At 36.6% G+C, this 16,287-nt stretch overlaps 1 protein-coding gene across 2 annotated transcripts in view; it reads left to right on the plus strand.

Annotated features, from left to right (window-relative positions):
- LOC131040193 (probable anion transporter 6, chloroplastic) overlaps positions 1 to 16,287 on the plus strand; it is a 284,449-nt gene that overhangs the window by 130,990 nt on the left and 137,172 nt on the right. For both annotated transcript variants that reach the window (XM_057973062.2, XM_057973061.2), the window contains exon 5: positions 6,372 to 6,446. In XM_057973062.2, coding sequence (XP_057829045.2) covers positions 6,372 to 6,446 — 75 coding nt within the window. The remainder of the gene's footprint in view (positions 1 to 6,371; positions 6,447 to 16,287) is intronic.

Genomic DNA, 16,287 nt, shown 5'->3' on the forward strand with positions numbered 1-16,287 from the left:
TAACTTTTGAAAATGAGTTGCACTTTGTCTTTACTTGCTGACTTGTCTTTGGAATTAAAGAAACTAACCAAATCGTATCCTTTTTGTTTCCCCTGACTGCTGCTCTTAACATATTGCTCTTATTAATTATGCTCGTTTCATAGTCATTTAATTGTAAATACCACATTAATTTAGATTGCTGCCTTTAAGAAAATGTATCACAACCTTTTTTAAATTCCTGTTTTAGTAATCATGTATTATCAGTAAAAATCGTTGCAGATAACATACTATTTATTCTCAAATGCCTCTTCACTTGTATTGTTATCCTTCTATTGCGGCCTTACTTATATCTAGCCATTATTAATTTCTTCCCAAACAATCATATATGACGATCACTGCTACTGACTAATTTATCCCGTCTTTCTATTACCATTTCTTTTTCCCATCGATCTTTGCTCATGATTCTATAATGACCAGCGGTCCAAAGTATTTGATGGCACCATTATTCGGGCATCGTTCATTACTCACGGGAAAGTCTTGGATAATATTTTAACCGCAGCATGTGTTTGTATATTAATTGCTGACTCCTATTTTGCTATCTTTATTGACTGCTTTATTCAAATTTACTTGCTTTCACCTAGATGTCTAAATAATATCTCCATATGCAAATCTGTACATGTCACTTCATTTCGTTCTTCTTCACACACTATACCACTTCATGAGTTTGACGTACCACAGTCTATAAGTCCGTTGGTATATATAAAATATCTCCCTTTTTAATCTTCCGCACTTCTTCCTTATTTTATTTTTTCCCCCCTCTCCTCACTTTTCTTTCTTTACTTTATATCCTTGTGCCTTCATGAAGAGATGCATCCTTTGAAAGAGTGATGTCCGCTTAGAAAGTTCGTGGCTTTAAATTTAAAAACTAATCGCTGCCTTGAGGAATTTATTCCTCTTCCTTGATGGCTATTAATAACATAATTGTAAGTGCCTTTTGAACAACCAGCCACCTTACGACTCATATCTCTTGGTTTATGCACAATGTGTCTAAAGTTTAAACAACCATCGCACCTTTTTAGTATTTAACAAATTGCAGCCTTAATATAATTATCATAATTGTTGTTTCTTCTTTATCATTAATGAGTCTAAATACTTATAGTAGTTTTAATCTCCGTCTTCTATGATTGTTCATGAAGTCGGCTTGAACAAACATGAAGGAAATTTGCCATTCTTGAAGAAGGATCGCTGCACATACCATAGACTGAATTGCTATATGAAGTTGCTATCTTAATGAATCCCTGTTTGGAAACATTTCCGCCTCCTTTACAAGGCCGCAAAGTAATCTCTATCTATCAAAGTACCCACATGATCTCCTTAGTATCAACAATCCTTCACTCGTAGTACCAGCTATTCATATTTGTAAAGTCGACTTTATTGATAATAAATAATAATGTCTCTATTGGGTGAATTTGGCTACCTTAAGGTTTCTTTGATTGTTGTTCATGTAACTTGTTGTTGCTAATATAAATGTTATTCATGTGTTGACCGTATGTGATCATTGCAATACATTCTTATTCTTTATTAATTTCAATCATATGTAGTAGTATTCTGATTAGGAGTCGGCTTCCGATCATATGCATACAATTGTCTAACTTGCCCATCACTGGATGATGATGTCGACCCTATACTTGATCTTTAATCATTTGTCCTTCGTTGTATTGGCTTTGAATGCTTTTATAATTTATAAAGATAATATAAGGAGCTTTCTCATTGTTTACTTGTTTGGTTTCACATATAAGATGGGGACATCATAGTTATCTTAGGTCTTGCCTCGAGCTTCTAGTTTTAGCTTGGGTATGTCTGAGTGTTAGCCTAGGGCAGGTCTGTGGACAAACCTAGGGAGAGGCCACTATGGACCAAAAAAAAAACTTAAATTCTTAATGAAAAGAATCGCAAAATAAAAATCCAACTCTAGCAAATAGCTTAGTCTTGATGGAGGACAAGGAACACAAATTTGCTAATGTCACTTGCATGTATCAGTTAGTGGGAGTTGCATTGGCACTTTGTATGGTTCCAACAAAATAGATGATGACATTGATGCTCTCAATGAAGTGCGCAATATGATGATTTCTATTGATTTTGCAACTATTTTGATCTTTTAACATTTGCCAATTGACATTGAATTATCAATTATCAGCTCTGTTTTATATTTAATTTTATACATTTTGGTGAAAGTAATGTATATGTTTATATATTTCTAGTATTTTACATATATTGTATGTCTAATACAACTGTACCAAATTTAGGGGAAAAAATATCTATAAATTGAATCATTAAGCTGCTTCTGGATTTGATTGTGTGTATCTTTTTTGCATCAACGTTTTGGATCACACTCCTGATCCATTATCAGGATGAGAGTGTCAAGAGATGTAAAAATAATAAATTGCCAAACTCAACCTGAATTTGAATGTACAATGTAGATGTATATACTAGTATAAGGTCTTCAAGATATCAACCTTTGAAAATGGAAAAGGTAGAAGGCCTCTATTAGTTGACACACTTAGAGGACAATATATCTAGGATAACAAGGTGAATGATATGTAGGGCAATAAAAAGGATGGTTAAGCTAGGGAATAAGTAGGACGATAAGAATGAAAAGAATGTATTAACATCAAGATCACAAGTAATATAATGGAACATCAACAAATCATACATTAGAATTTGACTTGCATAAATTAAGGAGTTACAACAAATAAATACTTAATAGTATAGATGAAAAACTCTGCGATTTTTTGTAAAACTCATGAGTACTCGTGCGTCAATTTTCGCGATGAGTCACTTGCTTCAAGCTTCAAAACTTGCGGACGAGTTTTGCCCTAACTTGCCGTGAGTTAAACAGACAAAAATCGCCTAAAATCGCATGTTTTGGGGGAAAAATAACAGAGGTAAAAACACTTAAAATTGAAAACCTAAAGCTTTTCAGTCATATCCCAGCCACGTGACGGAAGTTTTCGACTTTTTACAATGCGAAATAAACCACTGATAGTGCGTGACACAAATTCTCTTCCAGCGCCACACAATTTCATAGGGCATGGGTATGAGTTCTTCATAGTTCATGCGATTTATTTCAAATTTTCCATGATTTCTAGTGCACAGTCACACTTTGAGTCCTTTGTTCTTCAACTTTCTGTTCTCTTCGTTAAGGTAAGGTTTGGAGCATATTTCAGTAAAATTTTTTTAACCATAAAATCTTCAATGTTAATAATTGTAGGAAGCTCATAGACTCACAAATATATTTTTTATTATAAATTTATTATTTTATTAGCCATTTATGTTAATATGCTTTAAGATTAAATTTATTTAGACTATTTTCTTTGTCCAGCTCTATAACTGTTTAGAGTCTAGACTATTTAGACTATGTTAATATGCTTTTTGGTTTATGCTATGTATTTAACTCAAACTTTGATTTATATATCATGGAAATCAGTATATGTTCTACAAATTCGGTGTAAATGTGTGTTTTTGAAGAATATTTCAAAAAAATGTATTTTCAGATGTTCGATAAAGTTACCAAGTTATTGCTGAGTTCCTCCTCGAGTTTTTGCGAGTCCCAAGTTTTTAAAAAAATTTGGGCTTGCTGAGTCATTGCCGAGTCCGAGTTTTTCAACTATGCTAATGGTATTGACTTCACCTTCGATTAAGCACTTTTGGAACTGTTTTAGGTAATTCAAGATGGATGGTAGAAACCTTGGTAACTATACTATGGGACTCATTAGATTTGATATAAATTGCTAGTGGACCTCGTAGTCTTGAATTTAGGATCTGTTAAGGGCAGTATGTTTAATGTGAGTCTACAGTAGAGAAGATTGTACAATTCTTCTTTTGAAAATGACTATTTTTTCTCTAAATGGTTCTAAATCCCAAAATTGATATTTCCAAAATCACCATCACTAATGATTTATGGCAATGTTGGTAGAACGCTTTGAACAGTACTGGCCATGGATGATATCAGCTAGAAAGGTGAAAATAAACATCAGCATCCATGAATGTTGATGACAGTGAATTAGTTCTGGAAGGGTCTAAAGGGCCTAGTAAGGGTGCCTATTCATAAGTTCAATATGGGCTTTTGGGAGTTTATCACTAAGCTAACTATATTGATATAGAAAGGGAAGATAATCATAGGGATGCTATGATAACTTTTCAAGTGTATTTCTTGGCTCGTGTTCTCCTACAGCTGGGTGCTGAAGGCAACTTTAAGTTTTAGTTTAAGATTTTTTTTTTCTATTTCCAAGTGAGCATTGGACTCTTCTAGCTTTTCTGGTTTATGTATATTATGATGGATTCTAGGTTTTTGAAGGTGAGTTGTTTTTTATTTCTAGAATAAGTGCTATATTTTCTGTTTCATTAAACTCTTTTTGCTTTAGCTTTTATAAAGGCCAGAAGATTGTCTCAATCCATAAAAAGAGATCTTGTGTGCATAACTTAGTAGCAGGAAGAAAATATATAGGACACAGAAAATTAACAGTGTTTGAGAGTAATTCAGTTTCAGTTTGTTGAGACATGGACCAGCTAGGACTCAAACCTAGGACCTTCCATACGCTGCTGGAGTGCTCTACCACTGAGCTACTGGCCCCTCCTGGACCAGTCCATCGTCGGTCCGGGTGTGGCTTATTTCCAACACCAACACCCCCCCTTAAGTCACACCTCTCATGTTCTTGGGGCTCCTAGCCTGGACCTGGCTCTGATACCATGTTGAGACATGGACCAGCTAGGACTCGAACCTAGGACCTTCCATACGCTGCTGGAGTGCTCTACCACTGAGCTACTGGCCCCTCCTGGACCAGTCCATCGTCGGTCCGGGTGTGGCTTATTTCCAACACCAACACAGTTTAATAACAAACAAATTTTTATTCAGTGTTGGTTGTTCGTATCTTCACCAGTGTGTGTTTGCAGGTTATCATACTTGGTCTGCTGTTTTCATTGAAGCTTCACTTTGTAGTTAGGGTTGTTTCTCTGAGTGCAGAATCTGCTTACCTCGGTCTAAAAATTTAACATGCTATGAAGAAGGAAATTATAGAAAGAATTGACCTACAAGACATCTTTCCAAAAGATACTTAAGCTAGTCCATCTCAATCCCAAATTTGAGAGCTTAATGCACCAAGAAGTCCAATCAAAGAAAATACGCATATCCATTCTTCAGTAACTTCCTCCTTTGTACAGTTCTCCCAAATACCCGAGTCTGATCGGGAGCCCCATATTGTCCATGCAGCTTATACTGCCAGTGGTTCATTAGTTTTCTCAGGGATGCCAACCGGATTTGTAGGGGAGAGATATAGGTTACCATTCTATATTAGTTAGATATATCCGAGATTTTTCTTATGTTGTAGTTATTTAGCTAAAGACATATAAATAAAGATTTTGGTCAACTTGTGTTTTTTGTTATGCCTGAACAAAAATTAGTTTTGTTTTTGATTAGTTGAAGACTGGTTCAAAGATGTTTTTTTTGGTGTCAACTGATAAACCTGGTTGGCTCTTGTGATCTTCGTATTAGTTGTTTTTGAGGATGATTCAGGGGATCTCTCCTTTTGTTTCCCCTTGGTCTGGTTATAGTGATGTACATAAGAAACTGAACATACGAATAAAGAGCCAATATTCTATTCTCAGTTTTGTGTAATTTCTCTTTGATCTGGTTGTGGATGTCCATCTCTATTTCCTATAATACTATAGTAATATGAAATAAAATCTCAATGCCTTCACCTTAAGATATATTATCGTGTAATAATTTGGTCCTTAAAACAAGACAAAGACCAACTACTTGAATAGCATATATGTTATGAAAGAGAAAAAAAAATTAAAGATATTGAACCTTGAAAGGTTGGCAAGAAATCTTAAAATATTCAAATAAAGGGATCTTAATTATGAGATGAAAAATAAGTGCTGTAGAATCCTGGATCTTTGTGCGATCAAGCTGCACACTTAACATCATTTTAAATGAGTTACCTGATAAACATCCAAATTTCAACAACTGACGCACCTTACACTTGAAGTAGCAAGTAGTCAGGAAATACAAGAACAGGATAGTGGATATTATTAGTTAGGATGTATTCCTTGTTATGAAGCTAATCTGTGGTTTAGTGTTTGTCCATATGTAGTTTATTCTCTAGTTTATATGTTAAAGAAAAAGCATTTGAATTCTAATAGCTACCAAAATATTTATATTCCATCTGAGGTTTTTTTTTCTATAAATTTTCTAACAGGTATATCGGAAAGATTAGAGACAGTGGCTATTGAACTTTTCAATAAATTTAGAACTTTCTTTGTTTCTGATAGGTACAAGAGCTGAGGCTAGTGGATATTATAAATCTGACAATATTGGTTTTGATTATATGCAGAACCATTCCCTTATCACAACGTTCAAGAGCAGTTGCATTTGTCTTTAGTGGTTTGAGTGTTGGAAGTGTTCTTGGGTGAGTAATCTGTGAGCTTGGTTTGTAATAAGAAATTCTTGTGTTAGATCCAATCTTGATTCTACCTTATATTTTACCGTATAAAACCTTGCTTTTGGAAATGAAAATGCTTTGAGGGAAAACCTAACTGAGTGAAAGAAATAAGAGCTGGGCATGAAAATATAAATATATAAATGAATTTGAATGGAATTGATAGACAGAATATGTGATAAACATATATTGATAAGTCTATAGTCAGTAATTATTTACAATATGCAGTTTATTCTCTAATAGGAATTTTACATGGTTGAGTAGCTTTATAATTTAGGATTACAAATAAAATCTCAAGTAGGTTATTTAGCATGTTATTCAATACTGATATAACACTTACTATAAAGACTTTGTGTCGTGCTTTTGAAAAAATGTGCAAAAGGATTTGCTATTCAAATCTTTGCTCCACTTCCTTTGCCCATAGGAATGATTATTTCTTTAATATGACATGCTGCTATGTGCGGATAATTCTTGATGAAGCATCGATGATAACCAGCCAAACCTAGAAAGCCTCCTATATATATAGATCTTTTTTTGCAGAATCAACTTTAACACCAGCTGCAATAATGCACATCATTCTCGCCAAAACTAAAATTGAATTTCATATAATAATTTTCTTCTAATATTGACAGCACTTGGTCCACATGACAAAGATGGTTCTATTAGGTTTTGTTGTAATATAGAATTGTTGTGCACTGCCCACCATTCCTTGTCTCAGACAGGGGTCCTGTTGTGACGTTTTCACACATCGCCCCATTGCAAATGGGGACCCATGTTTTTTGCTTTTTAGGGTTTGTTCTTTAGGTTTTTTAGGGTTTTGTTAGCTAGCCTTTGCATTTTGAATGTCGCCCAGGGGATCACATGGATAGCAAGTCCGGCTTGAGTGAGGTCCTGATCCTGAAATTTGGCTAAGTCTGGAATGTCCTGATCCTGAATTTGACTAAGTCTGGAAACTGAAAAAACCTCCAAAAACTAGATTTTGCAATATATCTCCTGGAGGTCTGAAACCACTCTCAAACATCCTGAAAGTATATATGGAATATAACTTAAAGTATAAGAAAGAGGAAAGGAAACATAGAAGGAAATGTCACTTATACTTTAATGTTATATTCCATTAAAATTGTCCTGATAGAGAGTTCGAAAAGTCAAATTCCGCTCGTGTCCTTCTCCAAGGGACCAGAGCGAAAATGCTTAGTTGAGCCATTCCTGACCTTGTTTGGACGAATCGAGACATCAAAGGCATGGTGAAGGACGAAATGAGCATGATAGAGCATCCAGACTTGATCAAAAACAACGAAATGATGAAGTTTTTGCCTAGAGGGTCAAATTCGCTCCTGTCCCTCACTGAAGGACCAGAGCGAAATTCTTCATAAGGTACGATTTGGGCAAAGATCAAGCAAGTTTTAAGTTTGAAGGCAAGAAAGGAGGTCAATCGAACCCATTGAAGATAAATTGAAGATTATGAAACATCAACAAGGGACCCAAATGCCCAAGTTCGCTCCTGTCCCTCAGGCAGGGACCAGAGCGATTTTTGTCTTAGATGTTTTTCTTGCCAAGTTTGAAAGAATCTCAAGGCATGGATGGATGAAAGGAGGTATAACAAGACAAGTGAAGGTAGTTTTTGAAGGTGATGAAGTGAAATAAAGCCTACAAGAGCAGAATCGCTCCTGTCCCTCTCCAAGGGACCAGGGCGATACAGTGAGTATGTTGCCTTTTCCTCAAGTTCAAGGCACTCCAAGACAAAGTATAATGTGGCAAGGACGTTTGAAGGCATCTCAATGAAGGACGAAGTATCCAAAGTCGCCTATGTTGAAGGAATTACACCAAGACCCTTAGTTCGCTCCTGTCCCTCAGGAAGGGACCAGAGCGAAATTCCTATAAATGCCTAGATTTCAAAAGTTTGCCAAGTACCAAGCGGCTAAGAGGGATCGAGGGACTTTATTTTGCACGATAAAAGCAATGGCAAGTCAATGGAAGCAAAGACAAGCTCATAACCTTGAAATTCGCTCCTGTCCCTTAGGTAGGGACCAGAGCGATATCCACTATATTTGCCAAATCTCTCAAAAATCACGTTGAGACAAGGTTATGCGAGATGGTACAAGGTCTAAGGTGTCTTTAGAAGATGATATACGAAGGTTCCAAACGTCAAAATGCTATCAATTAAGCCAAGGAACTTATATCGCTCCTGTCCTTCAGGCAAGGACCAGGGCGATTTTCACAAAAACATTCATTTTCCTTCAAAATCATGACAAGGCAAAGATACACAAGATCAAGGACGCTATTTGGAAGGTAATGACGAAGAAAAAAGATTGAAAGATGGCGAATTTAGACCAAGACACAAGGATCGCTCCTGTCCCTCTCCAAGGGACCAGGGCGATATCATATCAAGAAGCACTTGTTCACACAAGCAAGTCAATCTAGCTCGAAATCCCTAGCAAAAATGTCAAATTCAACGTAAGAATGGAGACTTTGAACGTCGAAATTGCAAGAATCAAGACCAAGATGATGGATCGCTCCTGTCCCTCAGTCAGGGACCTGGGCGATGAGGTATGTATTTTTTCATCTTCAAAATTTTGGCGTTAAAACATTTTTTGGAATTTATTTTAAATGCTAAAATCGATAAATTTAAACAATTCAATCAAAAAGCATTTAAAAATAACGCATAACATTTATTAATTAATTTTGCCTATTAAAAATCGAAAAAATTAATTATAAAGGCATAAAGTTAATTAATTATAAAATCAAATTGAGCGCTTGGGTTTATTTTACAAAAGTCGGCCTTGGTTTTTTTAATTAAAAATGGCTTTTAATTATCTTTGTTTTCACCAAGTCGGCCTAAGGTAATGCATGAGGAAAGTGTTTATAAAAGGAGGTGTTTATTTCATTTTTAAATCATTATTCAAGCATCCTCTTTCATATGCGATTTGGAGAAGACAAGGAGGTGCGAAATTGTCATTCAAGAGGAGGAGCGAATTTCAAAGGGGAAGGTGCAAGCATTATCAAAGGAGATTGAGTTTCAAGTTAGGCGAACTTGCCAAGGACATTGAAGAACACATCAAAGATTCCAAGGGTGGCGAATTAATAAAGAGGACGTTCATTATCCTTCAAGATCACGTCGAAGCCATCAAATTTTGATTTTTGCCTAGGCAAATTCCTTGTTTTGGCATTTTAGAGTTAGCTCTCAAGAGAGGTATGGCGATATGGATTTATTGTTTTGTTTTTGAACGTTGATCGTCATAGCCTTCAAATTTTGAATTTTGAATTTTGAATTCCAGTAGCCCAATTGTTTTTTAGGAAATAATAACTCAAGGATTTATTATGAAGTTTCCTAAAAATTAATCTCTAATCTAGTTATTCATTGCAAAATCATGTTTCTAATTTTTGAAATGTTGTGTAGGCATCAAATGGAGATCTCATCAAGGAAAATCAAGCCGGATCAAGGACGGTCTTCGCCAGGACGATCAAGTAAGGACATGGGCAACCTCTTTCAATCCAGCGTTCCAAGGCGAGGTACATCATCTTCCTGCACATCAAGGACACAAGGAGTTAGAATAAAGGGCTCGTTGAAGAAGCAAATAATTCCAGATGAATTAATTAAAGCAAGCTTCTCAACAACATCAAGTTGAATATCTACCAAGTTACAAGTGTCAAATGAGGTGGCATCCTAGTCATCACGTCTCCAATCAGTGAGGTCCATCTCAGCATGTCCAGATTCAATGTACTTAACTCATGGAAGTTGGCACAAACTCCGATGTACCTACCCTGGCTATCCATTGGTCGATTTTTCTAGAAGGGACATGTGTCCAAGCAATACAATTTTATCATTGGTCAGGCATTAAATGTTATGTAATGGTTGTAACAAACCCTAATTAGGGTTTTCATTGTAAAATCTTGGCCATTGATCTTGAATTGATCTAAGCCATCAAATTGTATTGTGGGCACTATATAAGCCCAGGCATTTCATTTGTAAAGGCTAATTGAGAAATAATTAGAGAGAGAGTTGTAAATAGTTGAAAGTAGTTAGTAGATAGAGAGTAGAATAGGAGGACAAGGCAAGAAATTGTTGCCATTGATTGTAAACAAACTCCATTTTCATTGAAGTAATGGTGAAGTGTGTCGTTTCTTGCAATTTGCATGGTTTCTTGTTAAGTCTTCAATCCTAGATGGTAGATGATTAGATGAATGGAGGAAATGCGATTGATTAATGGTGGAATTCGTACATCCATACTACTAGCAGTTTGTTGATTGCAGACTTGCCTTGCGTAGTCAACTGGAATCATTCAGCCTAAGCTCAATTTCAATTTGTCACTTCTTCATTGATATGCATCAACTTGATGGTGTCTATGCCTGTGGTGATGATTTGAACATCATAAAGCTTCCCTTAGAAGATCGCACTAGTCTTGTGTAGATGTTCCATTGATGTCAAAACAAGATCTAGTTCGAGTTTCATCAAAAATCAAGTCATTGCTCCTACATTCTTAGTATTAGGATTAGATCCTCTCTTCGCCCATCCTTTTTCATTTTTTTCAAATCCAAGTCAGTAAGAGCCTGCGTCCAGCAAAGCAGATCGGAAGTTCAATCATCACATGTAAGTCCCCTTGTGATCCCAGCAAATCACATCATACCACTGGAGCTTGTCCACACGTAGAGACCCTACATCAAAGAACCTTGGAGTCTACCTAACTGATCCTTTACGCGAATCTTCAGCAGTTAGAGACTATTTTCTCAAGAGAGGATAAGATGCCTTTAGGTATTTTATTCTGTGTATGATGGTGTACAAAATACACGTCAATAGGTCCCCACCTAATTCAAACCTGCTCCGCGTATGAGTGAGAGGGGGGAGCTCTAGGTACAAAATCAAACTTTTTGCCTTACAATCACCTTCGAACATGCCAAAAGAAACACCAAATTAAGTGTTGAATTGTGTCTTTTTGTAAGACAAGCAAAGTAAGGCACCTTATTTTCATCTCTGTTCAACCCGAAAAAGGGCCCAAATGTTTTTTTAAAAATTGAAACACTTAAAAATGCGAAAATATGAAATATAAGTTCGACATTTAGGGGGCAAAACGAAATCGTTTTTTGCTCATCTATTGCTCCTGCTTTTGCCAAAGTAAAGTCTGCAATTCGTCTAAACTTTGAAAGGGTGCGGAAATAAAGTTTGGTCTTCTTAAGATCGAAATCGTTTTTTCTCTTTTGTCCTCGCTTTTTGCCATTGCCGACGGAAACACCGAAAATGGTGTTAAGATTTTCAAAAATAAAATTGCAAATGAAATAGAGTTCGGTCTTCTTAGAAGCAAGGAGTAGGACATTGCCTTCCCTTTAACTCAATATCGCCAAAGATAACACCAAGGTGGTCGTTAAAAACAAAGAAAGGTCAAATTTATGTAACATAAGCCAGTATCAGCTTTTTTCTTCCAAGGCAAAGTTCGCTAAAGGTTGTTACTGCCCCTTGTCAATGCCGAAAATAACCCTGAAAAGGACCCAAAGTCACCTCAAAACAATTGTTCGACATTTTTCTTTTTTTTTAAAAGAGCAACTCGCATGATTTAAACATTGTAGTTTCGACTCTTGTTTAAGCTGAAAGAAATACCGAAGTCACATTAAGTCTTTCGAACTAGCTTAAGTTCGGTATTTTGAGGACATGGGGTTTATGTTTTTTTTTTTTACATTATTTCACCCTTGTGTTGCGATCGCTGTGAAAGACACTGAAAGTGTTAGCTATTCAAACACAAAAAAGAATCATTACCAAAACGTGATCAAGGCGAGGGATATGGTATTGTTTTAATTGTTCACTTCTTGATCTGTTGCATTTTCTTTTCAGGTTTGGGCTCAGCAATACAACGGATGTTGCAAGGGGACATCAAGATCCAAGCATAAGAAGTAAATGTTAATGCAAAGAGGAAGTCACACATAGATAGGCAAAGGATGGAGCTAATCTAGAACAACCTCAAGGCCTTTTTTTAGGACTACGTCAATACACAAGGAAGCAATTATAAAGAACATCTTAGGACATCCAGGGTTTGCGTTACAACATGAGGAGACCAATGTTGAGCGTTCATTAATTCATGATAATAGGGTTAAGGATGAAGAACACAATAGGATGATTCTCAGGACAAAGCCCGAGGAGAAATGCCATGCTAGCACCTTGAGGATGTCAGTGAGCGGACCCAAGGGCAAATCGAGAAGGATTAGACAAGCAAGGACCCCTACCATTACCAGGGCACGAGATTGAAGACAAGGGAATGCATAGAATGCTACAGGACATGCAAAAACAGAAAATAAACAAAAAATTTAGTGCATGTTTTAAATTTTCTCAATCAAATTGCAGAAAGCACTGCCAAGGCACCAAAAACCAAAGCTGATCATGTAATTGAAGCCGAGGGATGATGTCGGGTGCTAAGATGAGAACTTACTAAAAATAAGGGGACTCTCCAAGACATGTGGAAAACAATCCAAGAGGGTGAAAGTGCTTCCGAAAGCATCACTGCAATCTCAAATACTAATTGAGCTCAAAACCACTATTAGATTCCAAGAAAAACCAAAACCAAGCTCTCCTAGAACATTGGTGTTTACTGCCTAACTCTACCAATTAGAGAAGTAAATGAAAATGTATATTAACAGAATATAGAAACATAACAATATAACTCACTGCACATTTTTGGAAGATATAACTTTTGTTGCCAATTACTAGATGTACAAGATATGCAATAATTACAATGACATCGGAGCTTGAGATTTGTCTTGACTACAACAACTACAAATAAATAGTGTACTGGGTTGGTTATGACTACCAATTGCCGGTAACTACCAAGTATCAAACTACATGTAGTTGGAAACTAATCTCCTTTACAAAACATAACCATATTTATTGAGCTGACTACAATATGTACTTTTGCCAACTACATCAGCCCCCCACAAAAAGAAAGCCATCTTCTAGACTGCTAAGACAAAACTGAGAGTTGTAACACAACAAAATTGAAGAAAGAGTCACCGAGAGGGATGAGAAGACATCCATTGATGTATGGAGGACATTGGGATAGATGCCTAAGAGTGTTGCTGCTGAAGGTGCTAGAGGCGTTGGTTGGCCACCAATTCCCTCTTCCGGATCGCCTTCACCATATAGGCAGCCTCCATCAACTGCATTTTGGTCTTCTTGAGCTCTTGGCTTGTCTCCTTCTCTAGGAGCTCTCCATCCCTCTTTGCCAAATGCCATTCGTGTTCACCAAGCTAGGTGGTCTTCTTTTCCAATTGTCTATCCTTCTTTGCTAGTTGGTGCACTCTTTCAGCCACTGTCTTCTCCGATGTGGTAACTCGGGTGTGATCTTGAGCGAGTTGTTCCTAGGGCTTCTAAAACTGATCCACCAATGACTTCCGAGAATTCTCCGCCCGACGAAGGGCCCTGTCCCATGACTCGGTGGCTTTTTGCATTAAAGTTGCATGCCTGCAGTAATGGAGAAAAAGGTCCTAGAAACACAGTTCCATGCCATGGAACACTCTCAACATTCGGCCATGTCGGCCTTTGATTGTTGGCCGTTGAGGATGCCAAGCATCCAACATCTCTTGTGTCTCCATGCTTGGCCACCCTCGGGAAATGAAACACTTGAAAACTTGATTTTTTTTTTGTGGCACTTCCCCTGCATGAAGGTGAGAGTGCACTTGACCAGATGTGCTACAAGTGGGTCATGGCATATATGCAAGTCTCGAGCAAGGTCCCTCACTGTATCCATGAATGTGGCCATTCCTTGTAGCTGTCAAATATAAAAATTTGCAATTTTGATCATACCAAAGTGATATTGAAGACTAGGGATGATGATTGGAGGCACTTGAGTGACTTTCTAAAAATAGCCTAGTCCTCCAAGAAGTTTGGAGCACTCAAAAGGTGGGAAATTGGTTTAGGAAGCATCAAAGGGCTCCATCTAACTAGCTAAACTGAAACCTAATAAAAAATTCTCTACAAGATTGATCAAATGCTTCTCCAAGAACATTGGAGCTCTCCCTAACTAACCAGTTAACCTCCGAAAGATTTGTAAACAAGCTAAATGTGCATGAATTGGTTAAGTGACAAAAGGTGACATTACAGTGGTTTAGTTAGTCTCAAACTATGGCAAATGAATACCTCCAAGTGTTTCTAACTTGTGTTTCATTTCATAAGGAATAAGCCACTTCATTTGCTAAACTCACTTTGCTTTGCTATTTAGAAATGGGCTTAACTTTAATTATTGATCTCTCTTTATAAGGCAGAGTTTTATGATATTTCCCTTGTTTTTGATATTGGCCTCAATTTTTTTGGTTTATGCATTTTCAAATAGTAACTAATGTAAAGTGGTTTTTGATATTTTTGATTTGGGCATGAATCACTAAAGGATATACCACTTCAAAGCAACATTTTGATGTCCTTAAATTTTGCAAAAAAAGGGGACAAGGTGGAGATTTTTTTTCCTCATTCCCCCATCTAAAGATTGCTTTGTAGCCTCGTAATGGGGTAATAACCTTGGGGATGTGTACTTGGGGGACATTCTATAAAATGTTTTGGTCTTGGCAGCCTTTATAATACGCAAATGGAGTTGATTTTGATGTTGATCATTTGAGGCACTTATTTTCCCAAAAAACTTAAACATTCACTGGATAAATGCTTTGGCATGTGATAGCTCCTTGTTTCAACTCAAAAGGAGAATTTAACGCCTCATTTGTAAGCTCTATGCTCTTTGTAAACTCCACATTTGAGAAATGCTTCCTTGGCACAATGACTTTCACAATCAATTTAGCATGCAAGCAGGATGAGAGTTTGTCTAGATCATAACTTGAGTTATTTCAAATCAAAATATATAGTAAGTGGAAGTTCATTGTTATCTCCACCCATGTCATTAATAAATTTATTTTAATTTAATTTAAAGATGAAATTAGAGGTGAAAGGTAGAGAAAAGGTCTTTGTTTATACATGAGATTACAATTTAATTATTTGTGCTACCTCTTCATGTGCATACAAGTCATTAAAAGAGTTAAAAGGTGGAGACACAAGAAATGACTTGGAAAATGACTTGAGATCATCTCATGCTGTAATAACCACGCTAGATTGTTTTTTTGAAAATTATACTAATCTGAAAAGGAGATGTAAAGCAACTTCCTTCCCACTTTCTGATCACCCAGATCTCGGTATGTGAAAGGTGAGAGCATACTGTGTTTCGAATTTCAATCAACTGAAACGGACTGTTGAAAGGAAAGCACCAAACAGCGAGCCAGCTAATACCACTTACAAGAAATGTAAATAGGCATCTTCCAATTGATTTAGTAGTGAGTGTAGGTGCACATCCACTTATTCAATGGGAACACTTATGGGCATATCCACATATTCAGTGGGAAAGCTTAATACAATGAAACTGCTTGTTTAATGGGGTAAGAACATCAGATATAACAAATTTAAACCCATTGGTGTACTACCATCCAATGCTTACAAAATAAAGTGCATAAAGATGATAGCTTTCTATGCTATAACCACCCGAAGCATTATAAGTTAGCACACATGCATTGTGTACATATAAATATGAGTATTGGCTACGATGATGAGTGCTGATGTAAATAAGAATTGTTGTGACACCCCACATTGGTGACAAATATCATGTACCCAACAACTGAGCTATAAAATGATAACGTGATATGTTGATTGGATGAATAGGAAGGCTGATGCATGTCTGAAAATGCACTGAAAACATGCTGTTATAGGTTTGGGTGTAAAGAACCTTGCTGTACCTGCCTCGCCTTCCTGATAGTTAGGGCCTGATCTGTCCACCGAAGGTTTGATTTAGAGCCAAAT

Source organism: Cryptomeria japonica, chromosome 11 (genome assembly GCF_030272615.1).
Source record: "Cryptomeria japonica chromosome 11, Sugi_1.0, whole genome shotgun sequence".
In the NCBI taxonomy this organism is placed as follows: Eukaryota; Viridiplantae; Streptophyta; class Pinopsida; order Cupressales; family Cupressaceae; genus Cryptomeria; species Cryptomeria japonica.